At 40.1% G+C, this 25,846-nt stretch overlaps 1 protein-coding gene across 3 annotated transcripts in view; it reads right to left on the bottom strand.

Annotated features, from left to right (window-relative positions):
- The window catches only part of ldah (lipid droplet associated hydrolase), a 291,149-nt gene that overhangs the window by 58,524 nt on the left and 206,779 nt on the right, over positions 1 to 25,846 (bottom strand). For all 3 annotated transcript variants that reach the window (XM_073057003.1, XM_073057004.1, XM_073057005.1), the window contains exon 5: positions 11,103 to 11,343. In XM_073057003.1, coding sequence (XP_072913104.1) covers positions 11,103 to 11,343 — 241 coding nt within the window. The remainder of the gene's footprint in view (positions 1 to 11,102; positions 11,344 to 25,846) is intronic.

Below are 25,846 nucleotides of genomic sequence, written 5' to 3'. Positions count from 1 at the left end.
AATTTGTATGATAGAAACTAAAATTGAGAAAATGGAAAAAAAACACTTCAATAGGACAATGCAACATAATTAAGCTACTAATTAAATATATGCGACAACAGCTACATTTTAAATTTAAAAAAGAAAATATCAAGATTTGTAGAAATTGGAGACTGAAGTCTGAAAAGAAAAACAAAAAACCATTCAAGGACGTCGTCACTTCACGAATCGATATCAATTTTTTAATGCGACACCGACTCCATTTTGAACTAAAGTCTCCAAAGACCTTTAAGAGGTGTCTACGAAAAAGCTGTAAAGAAAAACAAAATCATATCATATCGTACCTGAGGAACTCGAAGTAGCAGATAGGCTATCAATGAAGGTCTGCGCCTCTGCAACCGAATCGAAACATTTAAAATCGCCGTTCCTAAGCTTGATTCGGAGCCGGGCTGGATAGGCGAGAGACGGATGAAGTCCACGATCGTAGAGAACTTTCATTACTCCTCTGTATTTAGCATGTTGACTCATAAGTTGAGGTGCATAGTCCTCTACTAAACGGATAGCATGACCTTTATATTGAAGCGTTTTACGTCGGTGAGCTTCTTTAATTAGTAAATCCTTGATTTGGTAACGATGGAGGTGAATTATTACTGGACGTGGTCTCTGGCCATCTGCTGAGCGAGATGTAAAGATATGGTGCGCTCGATCAATCTCTGGAGGACTGGAAAGTATTTCGCTTCCAAAGATCTCACATAGAAAGTTTGAGAAAAATTCGACAGGAGATCCCCCTTCAACAGTCTCAGGCAAGCCGAGAATTTGAAGATTTTGGTGTCTACTCCTGCTTTCAAGGTCCATAACTTTAAGAGTTAACTTGCTATTATGCTCCTTTAGGGTAGAGCAAACTCTTTCCAGGTCTTTACAATGATGGTCTAGTTTCTCTGTGACTTCTTCAACATGTGATAAACGTTGAGCGTGATTCTCCAGTGTAGAGTTGATTTTATCCAGTTTCAGTTCCAACGAACTAAATTGAGAAAACATATCTTGTCGCGTTTGTTCTAACAGCGACACAATTTCACTCAAGGTTGCTCCCAATGGAGTGTCTTTTTTTGCCAATTTAGTAGGCTTAGATACACTCATTGTGCAGCCAGCAACTTCAATAGTGGGAGGAAGAGTAAGAAATAAATGCAGGTATATGAAATGGAGCGGAGCAATAGTTTTAGTGACTTAAGCTACCGCCTTCTTAACCGGAAGTCGTAAAAACATTTTTAACATTTTAAATGTATTTTCACAGATGTATTTCTTCCCGCATTGAAACCTTGGCTCAAATAAATCACCCCTCAGAAGCTAATGGGTAAATTGTCCTCACTGGATCTCAACACCTTTCTCTGTAACTGGATCTTGGACTTCTTCACAGAAAGGCCACAGTCAGTCCGTGTTGGCAAAAACATCTCTAGCACCATCACATTGAGCACTGGTGCTACCCTGGGCTGTATACTCGGACCGCTGCTGACACGTGACTGCACTGCCAGATCCAGTTCAAAGTGAATTATCAGATTCACAGATGACGATGAGATCGTGTACAGAGAGGAGGTAGAGTGGCTGGTAGAATGACGCAAGCACAGCATGGACAAGACCAAAGAAATTGATTGTGGACTTTAGGAAGGTGCAGATTGACCACTCCTCACTGCACATAAATGGCTCATCTGGGGAGTTAGGAGCACCAAGGTCCTGGGAGTGCACATAATGATGATCTCACCTGGTCCTTCAACATCACCTCTTTGGAAAAGCACAGCACACAGACTTCCTGAGGAGATTGAGGCAAGTGAGGCTTCTCCCTCCCCCAATTTTTACAGGAGCTCCATTGAGAGTGTTGGCCAGCTGCTTCACCATCTGGTATGGGAATTGTAAGGCATCTGACCACAAATCCCTCCAAAGGATTGTGCAGATTGCTGAGAGGATCACTGGGGTAGCTCTTCATCCATTCGCAATATTTATCAGGAGTGCTGTGTATGCAGGCAATTAGCATTGTAAATGACCCCCCCCCCGCCCCATCCATCCAACAATCTCTTTGAACGCCTACCATCGGGCAGAATGTACCATAGCATTAGGAGAAGAACTAACGGAAGGAAAACAGCTTCTATCCACAGGCTGTAAGAACTCCCTGCCATGAGCAAGGTCTCATCACACATGAAGCACCAGTAGCATTATACAGTTTACTTTTTAAACTTGTGTTGCAAATGCATCTGATTATTTATTAATTTATTTCTGGTAACGTACGTTTTATGTGTGTGAGATATATGTAATGTAATGTGCACTTTCGATCATAAGACCATAAGATATAGGAGCAGAATAAGGCCATTTGGCCCACTGAGTCTGTTTTACAATTTCATCATGGCTGATCCATTTCCCTCTCAGTCCCAGTCTCCTGTCTTCTCCTCATAACCCTTCATGCCCTGATTAATCAAGAATCTATCCACATCTGCCTGAAATATACCCACCCAGGCTTGACAAGAAGCTCAGAGTCCCCTGCCTCGTGCAGCTGGATCCTGGACTTCCTGTCAGGTTGCTGGCAGGTGGTAAGAGTGGGCTCCCTCACCTCCACCCCTCTGACTCTCAACACAGGAGCCCCTCAGGTCTGTATACTAAGTCCCCTCCTTTACTCCCTGTATACCCAAGACTGTGTCACCTCTAATCTGCTAATTAAATTTGCAGACAACACTACATTAATTGGCCAAATCTCAAAGGCTGCCTACAGGGAAGAAGTTATCTCTCTGACACAATGGTGTCAAGAAAAGAACTTCTCCCTCAATGTTGCAAAAACAAAGGAGCGGGTTGTAGATTACAGGAAGAATGGATTCGGGTTAATCACTATTGACATCAATGGATCTGGAGGTGAGAGGGTGAACAGCTTTAAGTTCCTCTGCATCCACATCACTGAGGACCTCATGTGGCTTCACCTCAGACGGTTGAGGAAGTTTGGTATAGGCCCCAAATCCTAAGAACTTTCTACAGGGGCACAATTGAGAGCGTCCTGACCGGCTGCATCACTGCCTGGTATGGGAACTGTACCTCCCTTAATTGCAGGATTTTTCAGAGAGTGTTGTGGACAGCCCAGTGTATTTGTAATTGTGAGCGTCCCATGATTCAGGACATTTACAAAGACAGTTGTGAAAAAAAGGGCCCAAAGGATCATTGGGGACCTTAGTCACCCCAACCGCAATCTATTCCAGCTGCTACCATCCAGGAAACAGTACCGCAGTATGAAAGCCAGGACCAACAGGCTCTGGGACAGTTTCTTCCACCAGGCCATCAGACTGATTAATTCATGCTGATACAACTGTATTTCTATGTTATATTGACTGTCCTGTTGTACATACTATTTATTATAAATTACTATAAATTGCACATTGCATATTTAGATGGAGATGTAACATAAAGATTTTTACTCCTCATGTATGTGAAGGATGTAAGAAATAAAATCAGTTTCAATTCAATGACTTTGCCTCTACATCGCTGTGACAAAGAAATCCACAGATTCACCACCCTCTGGCTAGAGAAATTCCCCCTCATCTCCCTTCTAAATGGACATCCCTCTATTCTGAAGCTGGGCCCTCTGGTCCTAGACTCCCCCACTAGAGGGGAGGCCTTCTTCCCTCTGGTGAGGCCTTTCAACACTTGATAGGTTTCAATGAGGTCACCCTCATTCTTCTGAATTTCAATGAGTACAGGTCCAGAGCCATCAACTGTTCGTCATATGGTAACCCTTTCATTCCCGGAATCATTCTCATGAACCTCCTCTGAACCCTCTCCAATGTCAGCACATCCTTTCTGAGATATAGAGCCCAAACCTGCTCACAATACTCCAAGTGAGGCCTCACTAGTGCTTTATAAAGTTTCCACATTACATCCTTGCTTTTAATATTAAAGTTCTCTTGAAATGAATGCTAACTTGCAATTGTTGTAATGTGAGTATTATTAAAAGTACTTGTAAGTTAATACTAATCAGGAGGCTGAATCAGGACAGACTGAATATTTGATTGGATAGTTTCTTTTGTTAGATTGAATGTTGAATTTGCCATGTTTTTTTAAGATGTTTTTGTATTGGTAACCTGTTGCTAATGATACCACTGTTTTTATTTCCCAGTTCTTCTATATTTGGGGAATGTTGGATTTTAAAGGGGGAGAAGTGTTGTAATGTGAGTATTATTAAAAGTAAGTTAATACTAATTGGGGAGCTGTTGGTAGCAAGAGGTGGGATCAGGGGTTGGCAGGGTCTTCACTTCCGCTCTTTTTACTCCCAGTATGCATTGTATATAGGTCCTCCACCCAGGCCGCACGAGGTACCTGGAAGCCTCTGTATTGTAAATATCATTTGCCGTCCCAGATAAAGATGCTCTTTTGGTCATCAAGTTGTCGAGTGGTCTTTTTGTAAAGTAGAAGTTACCACAGCAATTGCCTTCCTCACCACTATCAACATGCAAATTAACTTTTAAGGAATCCTGCACGAGGAATCCCAAGTCCACTGTATGTTGCATTTTTAAATTTTCTCTCCTATTAGGAAGTAGTCTACACTTTTATTTCTTCCACCAAAGTGCATGACCATACACTTCCTGATACTGTATTCCATCTGCCACTTTGCCCATTCTCCTAATCTTCAAAGCCTCAACACTACCTGCCTCCCCACGTGTCTTCCTATCATCCGCAAACCTGGCCACAAAGCCATCAATTCTGTCATGCAGATCATTGAGGTACTGTATAATATAAAAAGAAGCGGTCTGAACACAGACCCCTACAGAACACCACTAGTCACTGGCAGCCAACCAGGAAAAGCTCCCTTTACTATCACTCTTTGCATCCTGCCAATCAGCCAATGCTCTATCCATGCTAGTATCCTTCATGCAATACCATGGTTGTTGTTAAGTAGCCTCATGTAAGGCACCTTGTCCAAGGCCTTCTGAAAATCCAAGTATACAATATCCACCCATTCTCCTTGTCTCTCCTGCTTGTTATTTCTTCAAAGAATTCCAACAGATCTGTCAGGCAAGATTTTCTCTTAAGGAAACCATGCTGACTTTGGCTTATTTTATCATGTGTTTCCAAGTACCCCGAAACCACATCCTTAAGAATCAACTCCAACATCTTCCCAACCACTGAGATGAGAATAACTGCCCTATAGTTTCCTTTCTACTGCCTATCTCCATTCCAGAAGAGCAGAGTTACATTTGTAATTTTCCAGTCCTCCAGAACCATGCTAGAATCTATTCATTCTTGAAGGATCATTACTAATGCCTCCACAATCTCTTCAGCTACCACTTTCAAAACCCTGGAGTGTATATTATTTGGTCCAGGCGGTTTATCTACCTTCCAATATTTCAGTTTCCTAAGCACCTTCTTCTTAGTAATGGCAACTTCACTCACTTCTGCCCCCTGACACTCTTGAACTTCTAGCATACTGCTACTGTCTTCCACAGTGATGACAGATACAAAATACTTATTCAGTTCGTCCACCATTTTCTTGTCCCCGATTACTACCTCTCCAGCATCAGATTCCTGCAGTACCATTTCTACTCTCACCTCTCTTTTACTCTTATGTATCTTAAGAAACTTGGTATCCTCTTTAATATTATTGACTAGCTTACCTTCATATTCTACCTTTCCCCTTGTTATGACTTTTTTTAGTTGCCTTTTCAAAAGCTTCCCAATCTTCTAACTTCCCATTAAGTTTTGCTATGTGTTTGGCTTTTAAGCTGACTTTGCCTTCCCTTGTCAGCTACGGTTATTTCATCCTCTCTTCTTCTATGTGATGCATCTATCCTGCACCTTCTGAATTTCTCCCAGAAACTCCAGCCATTGCTGCTCTGCTGTCATCCTCACCAGTATCCCCATCCAATCAACTTTTGGCAGCTTGTCTCATGCCTCTAATTCCCTTTACTCCAATGTACTGCATACTGATCTGTTGGAATTCTTTGGAATCAATACCTGCATATTGAAATCCCCCATTATTATCATAACATTCCCCTTTGACAAGCCTTTTATATCTCCTGCAGTAATTTGCAGCACACATTTTTGCTACTATTTGGAGGTCTGTATATACTCCCACAAGGGTTTTTTTAAAACACCCATGCAGTTTTACATCTTCCCATCCTATGTCACCTCTTTCTAAGGGTTTGATTTCATTTTTTACCAACAGGGCCATGTCACCCACTCTGCCTACCTGCCTATCCTTTCAATACAACATGCATCCTTGGATGTTAAGCTCCCAGTTATAATCTTCCTTCAGCCATGATTCAGTCATGCCCACATCATACCTGCTAATCTCTAACTGATTTCAACCTTCAACCTTATTCTGTATACTGTAGACATTCAAATACACCACCTTTGGTACTGTATTCATTACCGTTTTCAATTTTATCACTGCATTACATTGCAGCTTATCCTGTTGATTACAATTTTGCCTTATCATAAGCTTGGCCCTGCTAGAAGTCTCACTACACACTGCCTCTATTTGTAAACCAACTGCCCCATTTTCAGCCCTATCTCTCTAGTTCCTGTACCCTGCCAATTTAGTTTAAATCCTCCCAAATAACTCCAGCAAGGATATTGGTCTCCCTTGGGTTTAGGTGTAAACCGTCCCTTTTGTGCAGGTCATACATTCCGCAGAAGAGGTCCCAATGATCCAGAAATCTGAACTCCCGCACCCTGCTCCAATTCCTCAGCCTCGCATTTATCTGCCGAATGCTCCTAGTCTTACTCTCACTGGGGCGTGGCACAGGCAGCAATCCAGAGATTACCACCCTGGCAGTCCTGATTTTCAGCTTTCCACCTAGCACCTTCAAATCTTTCTTCAGGACCTCCTTGCCTTTCCTACCTATGTCATTGGTGCCAAGACTTCTGGCTGCTCACCCTTGCCCTTTAGAACGCCATGGAATTGATCTGAGATGTCCCTGACCTGGCACCTGGGCACATACCATCAGGGTGTCTCTATAGTGCCCACAGAATGTCATCACTATTCCTCTAACTATAGAATCTACTATCACTACTGCAGTTCTCTTCACCTCTCTTCTCTTCTGAGCCATGGCGCTACACTCAGTGCCAAAGACCCGGTCGCTGTGGTTCCTCCCGTTAGGTCATCCCCCGGCGGGGCTGAATCTGTGGAATCCATTGCCACAGATGTCTGTGGAGGCCAGGTCATTGTGTCTATTTAAAGCAGAGGTTAGTCAAGGCATCAAAGGTTACAGGGAGAAGGCAGGAGAATGGTATTGAAAGAGATAATAAATTAGACACAATGGAACAGCAGAGCAGACACGATGGATTCACTGGCCTAATTTTGCTTCTATGCCTTCTGGTCTTGTGGATTCTTGACCCATCCTATTAAATGGGCTAAAGGGTGCTAGTTCCGTTCCTATTTCCCTATTAGTGAAATCGAGCACGAGAATCACATCTATTTTTCTGTAATCTCAACACATCCTCAAATTTTCTGTAACTGAAACCCTTAGCCAAGGATATCTCATCTCTGGGTTTGACTGAGTTGACTTACATCATCTGCAGTTCATCCAAAACATTATCAATATCTTATTCTCCTGCTTCCTGGTACTTATTCTCTCAATATCTTATAATGCTTGTTGGTCCCCATTGTTCATGTTTAAGTAGTAATGAGGCACAGACTCAAACTCAGACTGGTAGCCATCAAAAGCAAAGGCCAGGGGTTCTAACATTTAACCGTCGTTCATTCTTTGGGGCACTCTTCTGTTTTTGTGGATGGCTGTGAAGAAAAATCATTTCAGGATGTATATTGTATACATTTCTCTGACATTAAATTGTACCTTTTGAAAGATCGCATTCTCAATGTGATTTACTCTGGACCAGAAAAATGACTAAGTCAGTGCAGTATCTCTAGGGTCACTGGCCCTGTTTGGAGAGCCTAGGTCCCAGACTGGGTCCAAAGTCACTTATAGACCAGATGGGGTAAAAATGGAAAACTGTGTCCTTCAAGAACTTCAGTGAATCAGATTAATTTTTGTTCACAGTCCTTCAATTTTCTGGTCATTGTTATTGATCCAAGATTTCTATTCCACATTACTTGAATTTAAATTCTTCATTACCATGATGAGATTCAAATTTAGATATAGAATCAAGTTATTTACATCAATACACATTTTAAAACTCAGTCCCAAAGATTCCAGAAGTTCACATGAACCTTTTTCAGTATTACAGGATATATTGCCATCACAGTCTTAAGATATACTGTTTTACATTCATCCCAATAGGATCTTCGCATTTTTATGAAAATGGCCAGTTTGTTCAAAGGATATCTTTGGCTCAAGACAGGAAAATACTCCTGCTACGTTTTGATCAGATGTTGTCATTTTGTTTACACATACAGGCTTTATGGGTGCATTGAGATAAGAAATTTATGACCATGTTAATAGGGTTACAGTATAGACCACCCAACAGTCTGCAAGATTTAGAGGAGCAACTTTGTAGAGAGATCACAGACTGTTGCAAGAAACACAAGGTTGTTATGGTATATGATTTTAACTTTCCACATATTGACTGGGTCTCCCATACTGTAAATGTTCTACATGGAATAGAGCTTGTGAAATGTTTTCAGGAAAGTTTCCTTCTGATAAAGTCCCAATGAGAGAGTGTGATACTTGATTTGCTATTAGTGAATGGGAGAGGGCAGGTGACAGAGGTTTGCATCCAGTGATCACAATGCCATTAGTTTCAAGTATGGAAAAGGATAGATCTGGTCCACAGGTTGAGATTCTAAATTGGAGAAAGGCCAATTTAGATTGTATCAGAAATAATCTGGCAAGTGTGGATTTGGGACAGGCTGTTTTCTGGCAAAGGTGTACTTGGTAAGTGGGATGCCTTTAAAAGTGAAATTTTGAGAGCACAAAGCTTGTATCTGCCTGTGTGAATAAAAGATAGAGACAACAGGTTTAGGGAACCTTGGTTTTCAAGAGATATTGAGGCCCTGGTTAAGAGAAGAAATGGAGGTGAATAGCAGGTATAGGCAAGTAGGAACAAATGAGGTACTTACAGAGTATAAGAAATGCAAGAGAAAGAAATCAAGAGGGCTAAAAAAAAAAGGCATGAAGTTTCCCTAGTAGACAAGGTTAAGGAGAATTCCAAGGGATTCTACAGATAAGTTAAGAACAAAAAGATTGCAAGGGACAGAATTGGTCCTCTGAAAGATCAGAATGGTAATCTGTGTGTGGAGCCAAGAGAGATGGGGAGATCTTAAATGGATTATTTCTGTCTGTATTAACTCGGGAGATGGACACAGTCTACAGAAGTGAGTCAAAGAAGCAGCGAGGTCATGGACCATACACAGATTACAGAGGAGGAGGAGAGGTAAATTAGGGTGGATAATTCCCCAGGGCCTGATAAAGCATTCCCTTGGACCCTGTGGGAGGCAGGTGCAGCAATTGCAGAGGCCCTCGCAGATAGGATTAGAGGATAGCTAACGTTGTCCAGCTGTTTAAGAATGGCTCTGAGAATTAACCAGGAAATTATAGGCTGGTGAGTAGTGAGGAAGTTATTGGCAGGTTTTCTAAGGGACCAGATATGTAAGTATTTGGACAGACAGGGATTGATTAGGGATAGTCAACATGGCTTTGTGTGTGGTGGGTCATGTCTAATCACATTTATAGAGTTTTCTGAGGAAGTTACTAGGAAAGTTGAGGAAGGCAAGGCAGAGGTTGTTGTCTACTTGGACCTTAGCAAGGCATTTGACAATGTCTCACATGGGAGGTTGGTGAAGAAGACTCAGTCACTTGGTATTCATGATGAGGTAGTAAATTGTATTAGACATTGGCTTTGTAGGAGAAGATAGTGAGTGGCAGGAGATGGTTGCCTTACTGACTGGAGGCTTGTGACTATTGGAGTGCTGCAGGGAGATTGGTGCTGGGTCTGTTGTTGTTTGTCATCTATATCAATGATCTGGATGATAATGTGGTTAGCTAGATCAGCAAATTTCTGGATGCCACCAAAATTTGGGGTGTAATGGACAGTAGGAAATACCATCAGAGCTTGCGGTGAGATCTGGACCAGTTAGAAAAATTGGCTGAAAATGGGCAGATGGAATTAAATGCAAGCAAGAGAGAGGCGTTGCACTTCATTTGGACCAACTAGGGAGGGTCTTACACAGTGAATATTAGGGCACTGAGAAGTGCAGTAGAACAAAGGAATCTGGGAATACAGATCCATAATTAATTGAAAGTGGCATCACAGGTAGATGGGATCTCAAAGAAAGCTTTTGGCACATTGGCCTTCATAAATCTAAGTACTGAATACAGGGCATGGAATGATATGTTGCCGTTGTATAAGACATTGGTGAGGCCTAATATGGAGTATTACATGCAGTTTTGATCATCTATCTACAGGAAAGACGTAAATAAGCTTGAAAGAGTACAGAGAAAACTTACAAGGATGTTACAAGGAGTGGAGGATCTGAGTTATAAGGAAAGATTAATTAAGTTAGGACTATATTCCTTCGAACATATAACACTGAGGGAAGATTTGATAGAGGTTACAAAATTATGAGGGGTATGGATAGGGTAAATGTAAGTAGGCTTTTTCCACTGAGGTTGCATGGGACTATAACTAGAAGTCATGGGTGAAAGGTGAAATGTGAAAAGTTTAAGTGGAACGTGAGGGGAAATTTCTTCACTCAGAGGATTGTGAGAGTGTGGAACAAGCTGCCAGTGCAAGTGGCGCATATGAACTTGTTTTCAATATTTAAGAGAAGTTTGGATATGTACATGGGTAGTAAAGGTATGGAGGGCTACGGTCCCAGTGTAGGTCGATAGGAGCAGGTAGTTTAAATGGTTCGGCACTGACGAGATGAACCAAAGGGCCTGTTTCTGTGCTGTTCTTTTTTATGACTCTATGACTCTACAAGGAAACCAGATCTTTATAGTCTCTTTATGTACTTCAATAATGTTAATGTTGTCTGATATGAGCTACAAATAAACATTTCACACAAGTAGAAAAGATCCCTTTGAGAGCAAGTGATCGTGTGACTGATTTCCTCAGAAAATGCACAAATCTGTCCAGTTCTGGGTAGTTTGAATGTTAAAGCTGAAAGTGGTTGGAAGAGCGATGGATTTTCTCACCTGCACAGTTGACACTGAAGAGATTAAGAGAAGCAGAGACAATAGCTTCATCCAGTGGCTGCAGACCATGCAGTGCCCACCTCACCAATGAGGCCTTGATACTTTCCGGCAGAAATGAAAGGAAGTAGATTGGAACATATATCAGGAAGCGAAGATTGCGAAGCACTGGCGTCATAAGCTTGCCTTGTGGTGACTCAGCCATGCGTTCGATTGTTGGAAAAAGTAATATCGCTTTCAGAACCTTTGGAACCAGTGAGAGAAAATACAAATAAGTAAAGCCTCAGGCACTATCAAATTCTGGAACCATGCCCTTGTTTCCCCCCTTCTTTTGAAGTGAAGCGCGGTTTGTCAGGTACATTAATAACATTTGCACATAATTACAGGCTGCTTGAAATGCCTGAACTAGATAAACTGGTAGCTTGGTAACATTGAAAGCTGTTGTCAAATTCCAAAGAAAAATGGTTCATAACTTACTAATTTAGGAGGTATTGAACTGCCACAGGAGACAATGCACAGAAACACTAGATCATTCCTTTAATGTTCTCCAAATAAAATTTAATAGCATTGCAACCAGCTACACCTTCTGTTTAAAGCAAGTGCCAGAAAAGTAATTGGTTTAGTGTAAAGTGATCATATATTTCCATTATTCAATAAGTACAAAATTTTTTGATACTGTGGGACATGGGGTTAAGACAGGAAATTGCGTAAAAGATCAGCTATGATCTTACTGATAGCAGAGCAGGCTCAAGGAGCCGAATGGCCTTTTCCTGCTTCTATTTCTTATGTTAGACGACTGTACTAAATGTTCTTTCAGTTTTGCTTCAATTCAGTTGGAGGCAAAATTACCCACTTCAAACAAATGTGATGCATGGTAAATATAGGTTTGCAGAATATGTTGACTGCTTTGTTCTTAGGGTTCAGCTCTGCATATCTGTAAAATTGTTGTAAAAGATTAAAGGAGAGGAAGTAGCTTTAATAATTACTTATTCATCAGTCATGGAAAATATTTTTAGCAATTCCTTCCTTACTTCCTGTACTTCTAAGAAGTAAAACTCTGTCACGTGACACTGCCATGCTTTTGTCTGGCTGCCTCACCTGAACAATGCATTTAAATTGTATTCCCCCATACACAGAGAGGCTGGAGACTTTCAAGTTTTCTCCAGACATTTCCATCATAGATTCAGCTTTACACCACCTGAAGGACAATCAACATAATGGGAGCTATTGCCTTCTACAGGAGCCAGCAGAACTCTCTCTGGAATATTTTGCATTTTCATTTATTTTCTAAATGTCTACAATATACAATATAACTTTCAAATTTCTTAGTTTCAAGGGCGTCTCTTAATGAGTAAAGCAGCCTTGCTGGATCAATCTCTCTTCATGCCCATGTTATTAAAGTGGTTTTTACTGCCCCATTAACCTGTGGTTTGAGTCACTTCTGTTTTCAAAGTCAACCTGCCGACTTGGCCGCATCTGTCTTGGGGTCCTATCTTACCAGTCTGGGGTCCTGATGGAAAAGCCTCCATTAGCTTGAAAGGGCAGAAAAGAGAATCTGAGGGCCTGAAAATGGTGTAAGAAACAGAAGTGTAGGAGATGTCATGGAAGGAACATACACATCGACCTGAGATATCAAATTAATAGAAAAAAATCTTAAAAGGGAAAAGGATAAAAAGGATATTGTCAGTCAGTTCCAACCCACTTTTACTAGCCACCCCTTTCATTCCAGAGATGGTTCTGCTGACTCCTGCATCGTCTCCTTCACTTATCTCTCCTGGTTTGGGCTGATATCTTACCTGACTTCCATATAGATGGGAGGAGCACATCTCATGCACAACAAGTTTATTTGTATCTCAATAGTACATTTTGGGTGGTTTATACCTTATGGATACAGACTTTCACACCTCCAGTGACTACCTGTCTGAAACTGGCAGAGGCTACGACTCCCTATTGTAGGTCCCCATTGAGAAACTGCCATAGTACCATAATTGCACCAGTTAGAAACAAACTTTGGCTGCTACTGTTCCCACATATGGCTGTCAAACCACTGATCACTCAACATAGAATATAATTGGAGGTGGAAACCATAATTTCACCAAATGCAGGATATCAAAATGATAGATCAAAACAACGGAGAGCTGGAAATGTATATCGAACTTGGGGAACTCACTAAGCTAGTGAAATTGCAGGTTGCTTGTTACAGATTGTGTATCCACAGAGCAGACCACTTTTTCCTTTACAGAAAAAAAATCAAACCCTGAGGCAGCGAAAGAAAACTAAAAAGACTGGTTAGACTCTGATGCGACAGATACCATTTTTTTCTTAGTGCATGAAGAGCAGAAAACTCAAAATTCAAGTTTATTTGTCATGTGTACATCGAACCATACAGAAAAATATGTCGGTTGCATTAACAACTTTAAGTAAGTTCTTACTGTGCAAATTTTTAAAGGGCTCTAGGGATTGATGAGTTGATAAGCAACCACTGAGAGAATACACACACACACCCAAAACTATTCTGTTGAAAATTATCTTGCGTACCATTTCAGTGAAAGTATTAAGGTGTGTAAGGTAACACTGATGTATGTTGATGAGGCAGATCACAGTGTGAACACATAATGCTGCTGATTTGTATAGCACTAGCAGCACCTTATTGTGTTTCAATTTTCCAGCTATCACTCTCAGTTCCCTTGTGTAACTGGACACACATTAAGCAGCAACACTGTTTAAAAAGTCATACAGTTGGTCAGTTGCTCATCAAATTCTTTTGACTGCTGGTTAAGTTTTGAAAGTGCTTGATGTATGAAGAGTGAGAAGCAAGAGATGGTCTTTGTAATTCAGATGAGAATGTGAAGAGAAGACGAGATAACAAATATAAGTAAAGATGCTGTCATTTTAGATATTACAGCTTCATCACCAGTCACAGCATTAGCAAAAGTTCAGTTTCATTTAATTATCAAAGTACGTATGCAGTATACAACTCTGAGATTCGTCTTCTCCAGATACCACAAAACAAAGAAAAACCATGGAAGTCAAAGGGAAACATCAACCTCCCCTCTCACAATAAAAAGACAACATGATCATTAACCCCCCCCCCACACAAACTGCAACAAGAACATCAAATCAGAAACATTCTCCCTCAGACTAATGAAACGCAACAAGATCAATGACCCTAAACCTCTTCCCTTTGTACAACAAAATAATGAGAAAGAATGGACAAAAATACAGAATTTAAAAACCATGACTGAAAAAGTCCACAGTCCACAAACACAATAGTTCAATCCGTAAATGCAGACCTTGGTTACATCCTCTGGCATCATCGAAAGAGGCAATTCAAACTCAGAGGCAATAATTGCTCCCTGAATGCTTGCCACCAAATTCACCATCAGCAGGGTCCCAGGTAAGGTAAGGAAGAAGATTACTGGATCTTTGATAATCATTTAAAAATCTTCTCTGGCCAGATAATCTCTGGAAGATTCTAATTGTGATACATTTAACCAAGAAAGGCAGTGGGGATAAACTAACTTAACTACAAGTTAGTAAGGAATTCTGTGGGAAGGAAATTATTGGGAAATTCTGAGGGACAGGAGAGGTAGGGATTGATGAAGGAACATCAGCATGGCTTTGTTGAGAAAGAAGTCCTGTCCGACCAATTACATTGAATTTTTGAGGTGGTAACTAAGTGTGTTGATGAGGGTAATGCAGTTCATGTAGTCTATATGGATGTTACCAAGGCCTTTGACAAGCTCCCATATGGGGGATCGATCAAAAAGATAGGACCTTGGGCAATTTAGCAAATTGGATCTAAAGTTGGATTGGAGATAGGAGGCAGGGTGTAATGATTGAGGATTGTTTTTGTGATTGGATGCCTATGGCTAACAGTGTCCTTTGCTTTGTTATATACATCAATGAGCTGGATGTGAATGTAGGAGGTATAGTTAGTAAGCTTTCAGATGACTGAAGATTGATGATGTTATGGATTAGTGAAGAGGATAGTCTTCACTTATGGATTAGTGAAGAGGATAATGATTGGTAAATTGTTTTATTATTGTCACATGTGCCAATGTACCAAAACTTTGTTTTGCATGCCTTCCACACAGATCATTTCATACAACACTGTGAGATAGTACAAAGGAAAACAAAAAAAAACAGAAAAAAGTGTTACAGCTACAGAGAAAGTGCAGGATCAACTTAATCACATTAAAAATATCAACAAATCATATCAGAGAGATTCTTTAAATCTGCATATGCTGTATTGCAGAGAGTAGTGGACTCTGCAATGAATACTCTGCCCAATACATTACAGGCACATCCCTCCCCACCGTTGGCAGTATCTACAGGAGGCACTGCCTCAAGGCAGCAGCATCTATCCAGGCCATGCCTTGTTGTGGTTGCTTTCATAGGGAAGGAGGTACAGAAGCCTTAAATCCACACCACCAAGTTCAAGAACAACAATTCAACTCTTGCACCAACACTAATCACTAGAGTTCAGCAACACTTTGACAGCTTTGGCCGCTTTGTACTAAAACGGACCATTTTTTTGTTGTAATTGTGTTTTCTTGTAAAAATAAGTGTGTATATTTTATGCTTAATTTAGCACTTTCTTGTGAATGGTGCTTATATGTTGCAATGTGCCTGTGATGCTGCCACAAGTACGTTTTTAATTGTACCTGTGTATACACGTACTTATGTATATTATAATAAACTTTACTTTCTACTTTGCATCAACCCCTTGTCAAATGTAATAGTTAAGATATATGCTTGATGTAGTTCATACCCATAATATACTAATAAAAATGGTGAACTGCAGTCCAATTGACAGAATGTCATGTTAATCAAAATTTCTTTCAAGCTGTTCACAAAAACCTTCAAGCAGCATCACTGAAGTCAGAGCACTTAACTTGCCCATCACATGTCTGGATGCTGTAAAACCACATATTCACTTCTTAAACCTCCTGTGAACATTTCACTGAGATGGGGACAAATATAAATCGACAATTTGATGTATTCTATTAAATGCAGAACAATGAGAATAATCACTACAATGAATTCCAGCTTATTTCATAATAAATTGGTTTTAATAAGCTTGCACTGATGACCAGCTGGAGTACCCAGAAAACCTCCAGTGAGCTGCCGTATTTACTTTAAAGTTTTAAACAAATTTGCACAAATTGGATGAATTTTAGGTGAATTTGCTATTTGATTAAATTGTTTTAATAACTTTCTCTGTTTAAATCATTTATCTTTTCTTCATTTGCTTCAAAATGTCTCTGCTCATTAGACATATTGACATACTGTTAAGATGCCTGAAGCTGATCAGTGCAGTCCATGGACAGAACTGCACTTACTGCCATCTCCAACCCAGTTGATGCTCATGACGCACTCTCGTCTTGTAAGGTAAGCAAGGCAGTGATGTCAGCAGCAACTTAGGAGCTGTATGTCCACAGAGCTTTAATGTAACATGCCATTAGCTTGGGGCTATCACAAGACAAGGTCTAAGCTAACTGACCCAGCACAATTGTTCCTATTACTGGGCTCAACAAATACATGCCTATAATCTTTTTGTGCGTGGTCAGTACAACTTCAAGGGCAATCATCTCTCTGGTAATCTATCTCAGACCTTCCAATCTGAGAGTTATTATTATCTCCTTTGTTTCCTTGCTAGGTAGGAAACTACGTACTGACCAATGACCTTCTTTCAGTTCCTTGTGTCTGGGGATTGGTGCGGTTAAATTCAAGCCTTTTTTCTTGGATATGGAGCTGCTGTAGCTAAGGCAAGACTGAATGGAGCTACGCATTATCGTGGATGTTAACACTTACAGGACTGTTGAAAAGAATTCTAATTTTTCACGTTCAAGTGAAATATAGAGTGCAATTCTCCATTCACCTGTTGGTCTCAGCTGATTATGTACAATAGTGGGACTGTGGCCTATACAACCTCAGTGAGTGGCATGTATTTGAAGCTCTCCAACACCAACATAGCTGTAGCAGCAATTTGGTTCTACAAGTTGGTTTTGACTTAGCATTTCCTGGACGATGATGGTCCCTGCCCCTCGACCCCACCACTGAAAATAGCAAGCCAGCCCCAGAAACATTTTGACATTACCCAGCTAAATCAGCTGTCAAAACCTTTGAAAAATTTTGGATGTCTGACACTCAAAGATGCTGTCAAAATTTATGATAATTAATTAACTATTAAAATTAAATTACAAAAAGAAATTGAGAGTTTTGAGAAGAGATTAAAAGAATTTGCAAACATTTAAATAAGTAATTTCTGTTAATTAAATGATTTAAAACAAACCCTGCTATTTAAAAATGTGAATCACTTAAAATTTCCCATGTCCCTTAGAATCATTCCTTTCTATTGAAATGACCAGAATCACAGAACCTGAACCAGGTTTTGTTGAGCCTTTTCCCAACAGATGCTTTAGGAAGCTGGCGCTCCACAAAGGATTTCATGTTGTGTCCAAACCTGAATGCAATTGGAATAACAGCGGTGAGAATGTGTCAGGAAATTTGAGGCTTATGTGTGAACATATGTGGTCTTCAGAAATGATTCAGATTGGTGAATCTGACCTCTCCACAGAAAGCAGTATACCACCAGTTTAAAACCTTTTATCAGCAAGAAGACTGGAGCATTAATCCCTTACTACATTTAATAGTACTCTCAGTAATTTTTCAAGTGAAATCATCAAATATCTAGAGGTTTAAAAAGTGATAATTGTTCATTATTGGTTTACTGTTCTGATACAATAGAGGAAATACTTAAGATAATTCTGAAATGTACTTTCTGATTTTGTAACATTAATATATTTTGTCCATCTGAAATTCACTTACATTACATCAACAAAATTGGCAAACATTTTGGGAAGAGTAAATATACAGTATAAGAAACTTGGAAATGTCCTCTGTTTAGGTCTTGCAATAGTTGGTAGGTTTCAGTGAGACCCCACCACCCCCCATTGTTCTATGTTTGCAAGATTTCTTCAGCTTTTTATGGTATCTCCTCACAGTCATCCTCAATACAACATATGGCAGCATTTTGTTTCTTTAAAAATACTGCATAGGTAAGAGGCCATCAAAATATAAAGCAAAAATGTAGAGGAATGAAATTTGCTTGCACAGTTGTAGATATTGTGGTTTAGTGCAGAATCTGAGGATGTTACAATTTCAATCTGGCCAGTTTTCTTAAGATAAATTTCAATTTCAATCAAACCTCTTCAGGGCTGATTCTCTTGTCCAGCCGAAATACTGTTCAATCATCAGCTCTACAAAGTTCTCAAGAATTCCTCTCTGTAAACTGGGATTGCTAAGAGGAAGCATTGGTCCTATTTGAGATTTATTAAAATCTCCAAGATTTCAAAATTTATTATTCGTAGTGTAACCAAGGACCATAGCAAGGGGCCATGCCATTGCAAGGAAACATTTTTAAATAGATGATTAAAACATGCAGATGTGTTTACCCTCTTTTGGTTTACTCTTGTTGTCTCAGGTTGTGCACCATCCTTCCCTTCAAGGCAAGAAAGCTATCTCCTGCTGTGATCTCCTTAGGTGATGTTGACGTCAAGGCTGAATAGCTGATTGTATGCCCAAGCTTTAAAATGTGGATACCAGATTTGAAAAGCGTATGTGACAGGCAATGAGGTGAACCACACAGACATTTGGCACAAGTTCTGAGTGAAAGGACTGGGATAAGTTGAGCGTTACCAGTCCATTAGTGCAGTTGGTAAAGTATGACATTTGGATATCAATTTGCTGACATTTATCACTTCTGAAAGTTTGCTGAAATTCTTGCAACAATGGATACTTTTAAATTTGTTTATGTATATTAAATGCCAGAACTATCATCTCCCACTGCCTTCTGAGTGTACGTCTAGAGGATCCTCTACAGGGCACTTTTTCTCTACTCTGCCACCACTACCAAAGCCTCCAGCGTTGAGGCTGAATTTTTTGGTGAAAACGAGTATCTCTGACATTGTGCCACCTTTATTGCTACCTGGTCAGGTTATTTCCTGCACAATGGCCCACACCTTTGTAGTGACAATACAGTTCCCCCAAAGTACTTAAGCCTTGCTCGAAGTCAGTTATCACAGATGTTGGCCACTCCCTGCACGGTAGGTATGCTGCCTCTTTGCAAGCAACAGGTATGGTTCAATCCTTTACTGTATGTTACCTAATTTAATTACACCTTTCATTGTAATGTTTACTTGCCCCTTAAGGAAGAATCTGGTTTGTTGCCCAAAATGTACAAAGCAGAAATTGTTTTGCAACCTGTGAACAAAGAGAGCTGTACTTTAAAATATCAATGTGAGAAATCAAACTTTAAAAAATTTATTTTGTTAAATCCAGACATTATGACCTTCTTAAAGGCACTTTCTTTTGCTTTAATTTCCAAAACTGAAGCTAAACATTTTGGTAGGTTAAATTTGAAGACAGACTATAATATTAATGGTAAGACTCTTGGCAGTTTGGAGGATCAGAGAAATCTTGGGGTCCGTGTCCATAGGACACTCAAAACGGCTGTGCAGATTGACAGTGTTGTTAGGCAGGCATATGGTGTGTTGCCTTCATCAACCATGGGATTGAGTTCAAGAGCCATGAGGTAATATTACAGCTATATAAGACCTTAGTTAGACCCCACTTGGGGTACTGAGTTCGGTTCTGGTCACCTCACTACAGGAAGGATGTGGATACTATAGAGAGAGTGCAGAGGAGATTTTTAAGGATATTGCCTGGATTGGAAAGCATGCCTTATGAGAATAGGTTGAGTGAACTTGGCCTTTTCTCCTCAGAGTAACAGAGGATGAGAGGTGACCTGATAGAATAAGATGATGAGAGGCATTGATTATGTCGATAGCCAGAGGCTTTTTCCTGGGGCTGAAATGGCTGACATGAGGGGGCATAGTTTTAAGGAGCTTGGAAGTAGGCACAAGGGGATGTCAGGGGTAAGTTTTTTTACAGAGAGTGGTGGGTGCATGGAATGCACTGCCAGCGAAGGTGGTAGAGGCAGATACAATAGGGTCTTTTAAGACATTCTTAGATAGGTACATGGAGCTTAGAAAAATAGAAGGCTTTGTGGTAGGGAAATACTAGGCAGTTTCTAAAGTAGGTTACATGGTCAGCACAATATTGTGGGCTGAAAGGCCTGTAATGTGCCGTAGATTTCTATGTTTCTATAAAGTTGTCATCTCTACAGGTTTTCAAGGGACTGTTTTTAATATTTGAGAGTAATTGAAACCAAGATTCTGTTTTTATGGAAACACAGAACTAATCTTTAATCTTTAAAAAGATAAAATTTGATTTTAGATAGTAAATAGACAATATTAGTTCATTTATGGTGTAAATAGATTTCTCAGTTTTCATTTCTATTGGTTTGTCATGTCTTTTGAATCAAATTTCATTAAAAATTGTTGTAGCAAATCCAGAACAGCTACATTCATGTTTGCTGAAGGGGATTATACCAAATGTTGTCACTAGGTGGAACAAGGATCAATAGGACTTGAACTTAGCTTGTTGCTTTTATTAAGGTTTTCTTTCCTTTAGATGTACAAGTCATAAATGCCAGGTGTGCATTTGTACTACAATTACAAGAACTAAATGAATACAATTGTCTTCAATACTCCTATAAAACACTTAATGGTAAGGTCAGCATAGAATTTGGTTGTGCATTTACAGCAAGTTTGGATCTTTCTATTATATGGATGTAAAATGTGAAAATAAAAAGCAATAATGATATTATGATCAGATATTATGTATAATGTGTTATGTATGATCAGGTATAATGATCAGAAAGGGGACGTCCATTATCAAGGACTCCCATTATTCAGGGCATGCCCTCCTCTCATTGTTACCATCAGGAAGCCTGAAGGCACACTCTCAGCAATTCAGGAACAGCTACTTTCCCTCTGCCATATGATTCCTAAATGGACATTGAACTCATAAACACAGTCTCACTTTTTAAAAATATATATTACTTTTGTTTTTGCAATATTTTTAATCTATTTTACATACAAATATACTGAGAGTAATTTTGGTAGTTTCTATATTATCATGTATTGCATTGAACTGCTGCTGCTAAATTAACAAATTTCACAACACATACTGGTGATAATAAACCTGATTCTGATTTTCTTACTGAGTGGAAATTACACAGGATGTCGCTGTTGAATGAACATGCCACATCATGTGGACTTTCTTCATGCTCACATTTCTATGCTTGTGGAAAAATCAGCAAACATCATCTCATCTAACTAGCAAGAAGCAGCTCTTACGGAGAAATGAATCCTTTTTTAGCTTGGCAACCTGTAAATAGCAGGGTGCTACGAAGGTCACTTCTTGGATGGTAGCTGATTTTTGTACAATAACGATTATAGAGGATCAAAGCATATGTTCTTTTTGAATTATATCAAGTGGAGAGGGGCTGGGAAAAGACAAGTTGTGAGGAGAATTCAAAACATTTAGAGAGAAATATTATTAGGTGAAGTGAGTGAGCAAAAAGTTGGCAGATGTGTTATAGATACAATCATAAGAAAGTCATGCCAAATTCTTTACTTCCTTTGAAAGTTAAGGAGATTTAGCTTATCACTAACAAACTTCTACAGATCTACTGTTGAAAGTATCCTGAGTGATTGATCATGGTCTGGCATGGCAATTTGAATGCACAGGAATGCAAGAAGCTGCAGAGAGAAGTGGACTTGCCCAGTGTATCACCAGCTCATCCTTCCACATCATCAGAAGTACCTACAAGAGGTGCTGCCTTAAGAATACAATATCTAACATCAAGATGTCGACTATTTGTCCTATTCCACCTTCTTGCAGCTGCCATTGAGCAGGAGGTATAGAAACCAGAAAAGCCACACCAACAGGTTCAAGAACATTCAACCTTTGATTTTTGAATCAAACTGCATAAGCCTAATCACTATCTTAGGAAAGCAAAATTATGCCATCTTTGCACTAGAGTGGACATTTTTTGTTCTAATTGTATTTTTGCATAATTTTGCATAATTTATGCTTAATTTGTTTTTTCTTAAAAATGTCGTGCCTCTGATGATGCTTCAAATAAATTTTTCATTGCATTAGCGCATGTATGTGTAACACCCTGGGAAAAGTTTCACTGCTAACGTAACGGTCTTTCTATAGAAGCAGTGTTTGGGTTATGGTTAGAGGTAACGGGTGCCTTGGAATGTCAGCCATCCAATGACGGGAGTGTGTTTTCGTGCTGTGTGCCTGACACTGGGGTGATCTGGTCTTCTGTTTGGCGGGAGATGAGGAGAGAAGACACCGGAGAGGAGAGGTCGTAGGAGTGGACTTGGAGTGGGGGCCGGGAGTCGATGAAATCCGGGGAAATTGGAGGAGGATCGATGAGGGGAGACCATGAGCTACGACTTGTGCATATTAGACGGTTTCATTAAAATGGGCCCTTTTCTTTTTTGTTGCTTTTTCTTTATTAACTCTTCAGTCAAATTAAGAATTGTAAAGCTAAATCATTTAATTGTACAAACGGATATGGTGCACTGTTTGTTATTTTGTGGCACTGATTTGTAACAGGGTAACAAATCACACAGCATCCACACAAACAGGGGGTTTTGGGTGAGCTCACATGTTTGGCGGGGCCAGAGATCGTCTTCCCTAGACCTATGCAGCCGACCAAACCTGAGTATTACACTTGTATTCACGCATATGATAACGTTAACTTTGACTTTGACAATACAGAAAAAATGTGAAGTTACTCTGTTTGGAAGGAAGAATGATAAAATATTATTATTTAAATAGAAAGGAGAATCTCTGAGATTTGCGGGAAATTACATCGAAAATGTTGTACAGTTTTGGTCCCCTTATTTAAGAAAAGATATTATCATTCGAAACATTTCAAAGATTCACAAGGATGACCTTTTGTCATGAGGAAATGTTCAAAAGGTTGAATCTGTACCCATTGCAGATTAGGAGAAGCAATTTAATGGACAGATGTAAGATTCTTAAGGGTAAAGAGGATGTTTTTCTTTATGGAGAGTCTGGGATTAGGCACCAGTGGCTCTGAATAAGGGGACCCCATTTTAGACAGATGCAAAGAAAAAAAAACTCTTCTAAAAGGGTAATGAGTCTTTCAACCACTTTGCCTGAGAAAGCAATGGAGGCTGAACTCTTGAACATCTTCAAAGCCGCAGGGCTTTCAGCGATTATTAAAACACAGTGGAATTTTTTTTTTAAAACACAGTGGAAAAAGTGATCGAAGAGTGTTAGATCAATTAAGAGCTTATTGGATGATGATGAAAACCAAGGGTTGAATGGCGTATTCCTGTTTCCATTTCTTATAGTATTGTGTTTTAGAACTGGGCAAAGAGAAATATTTTGCTGTGAGAAGAAATAACATGAGCACTTAATTTAATAGTGAACAATTAAAAAGTCAGCTCTGAGTCAAGTGTCTTAAAAGAAGCTAAAAATCCTAAAAGTGATACGAATGCATTAAAGAAGGAACATAGGAACACTTGTAAGAATAAGCCATTTGGCCTTTGAAACATGGTCTGCCTTTCAGTATGTTTGTGGCTAATTCATTTCTTCATTTTAACAATAGTTACAAATATGGAAGGGTGCACTTGGTCAGGTCCTGGGAATTTATCCACCTTAATGCGCTAAAAGGTTACAAACAACTTCTCAGTAATACTAATGTTCTCCAAAACATCTCCACTTGTTTCCTTTGTCTCTTGAGCAACCATGATTATGTCCTCTATAAACACCAAGGAAAAATATTCATTAAAAATCCCATATATCTCCTGTGGCTTAAGACTTGTGCTGCCTTGCTTATCCCTAAGGGGACCTACTCTCTCCTTAGCCACTCTTTTAATCTTAATATACAGGAGCTACAGAACCTCCAGAACCTCTTAGGATTTTAGTTATCCTTACCTGCCAGATCCAACCCATATTCTCTGTATTCGTAAACATTTTTACAGTCATAAAGGAATTCCCTTGTCTCCAATCTTCTAAACCAGTGTGTACTGGTCAAGATGGCGCCTGAGGTCAATGTCAATCAGGTTTTAGATGATCTGAGCAACGGGATCAACACACACAAAACAGCGCATCCTAATGCCTTAACCATCGTTTTGGGACTTTTTAACCAGGCCAGTCTGAAAAAAAATCACTAAGCAATTACCATCAACAGATCACTTGCGATATTAGAGGAAACAACGCCCTGGCCCACTGCTACACCACCATCAAGAATGCCTATTGTGCTATTCCATGCCCTTACTTTGGGAAGTCTCAACACATGGCTGTACTTCTACTCCTTGAGTACAGGCAAATGCTGAAGACTGCCACACCAGTCGTGAGGACCAAGAAGGTATGGACGAGGGAAGCACAGGAGTGCCGACAGGACTGCTTTGAAACAGTGGACTGGACTGTATTCAGGGATTCATCATCTATGCAGTTGTTACCAACTTCATTAAAACCTGTGTGGATGAGTGCATGCCTACAAAGACTTACTGTACATTCCCAAACCAAAAGCCGTGGATGAACCAGGAGGTACATCGTCTGCTGAAGGCTAGATCTGTGGCATTCAAGTCTGGCGACCCAGGCCTGTACCAGAAAATCAGGTATAATTTGCGGAGGGCTATTTCAAGGGCGAAGGGACAATTTCGAATGAGGTTGGAGGTGACATTGGATGCACGACAACTCTGGCAGGGTTTGCAAGACATTACTTCCTCCAAAGCGAAACCCAACAGCATGAATAGCAGCGATGCTTCACTACCAGATGAACTCAACGCCTTCTATGCCTGCTTTGAAAGGGAGAATATAACTACAACTATGAAGGTCCCTGCTGCATCTGATGACCCTGTGATCTCTGTCTCAGAGGTCGATGTAAGGCTTTCTTTAAAGAGAGTGAACCCTCACAAGGCGGGAGGTCCTGTTGGAGTACGTGGTAAGGCTCTGAAAACCTGTGCCAACCAACTGGTGGGAGCATTCAAGGACATTTTCAACCTCTCACTGCTATGGGCAGAAGTTCCCACTTGCTTCAAAAAGGCAACAATTATACCAGTGCCTAAGAAGAATAATGTAAGTGCCTTAATGACTATTGCCTGGTTGCACTCACATCTACATGAAATGCTTTGAGAAGCTGGTCTTGACTAGAATGAACTCCTGCCTCAGCAAGGACCTGGACCCATCGCAATTTGGTTATCGCCACAATAATGAGGCATTAGGTTCCTCAACCTTCTTCCAGATGTCAGCAGTGAGGACAGAACATGGCCTGGGCTGTGGGAGTTCTTGATGATGGATGCTGCTTTTCTGCCACAGCGCTCTGTGTAGATGTGGGGAGGGTTTTACCCATGATGAACTGGGCCATATCCATTCATTTTTATAGGATTATCCATTCAAGAGCATTGGTATTTCCATATGAGGCTGTGATACAATCAGTTAATACATTCTAGACCGCACATCTATAGAAATTAGTCAAAGTTTCAGATGTCATTCCAAATCTTCACAAATCCCTAAGGAAGTAAAAGGTTACTTTCTTCGCTCAGGACAGATCCTTTGAAATGATAACACCGAGGAATTTAAAGTTGCTGACCCTCTCCACCTCTGATCCCCTGATGAGGACTGGCTCATTGACCTTTAGTTTCCTCCTCCTGAGGTCAATCATCAGCTCCCTGGTTTTGTCTTTGAGCGAGAGGATGTTGTTGGGGCACCCACGGTCAAGGTTTGATAGGGATACCATTGAGCTTTTTGAACACAGCCTTACATCAGAGTATTCCCTCAAT

Source organism: Hemitrygon akajei, chromosome 9, assembly GCF_048418815.1.
Source record: "Hemitrygon akajei chromosome 9, sHemAka1.3, whole genome shotgun sequence".
In the NCBI taxonomy this organism is placed as follows: domain Eukaryota; kingdom Metazoa; phylum Chordata; class Chondrichthyes; order Myliobatiformes; family Dasyatidae; genus Hemitrygon; species Hemitrygon akajei.
The sequence above is the reverse complement of the archived record's forward strand: the minus strand, read 5'-3'. Positions and strand labels throughout refer to the sequence as shown.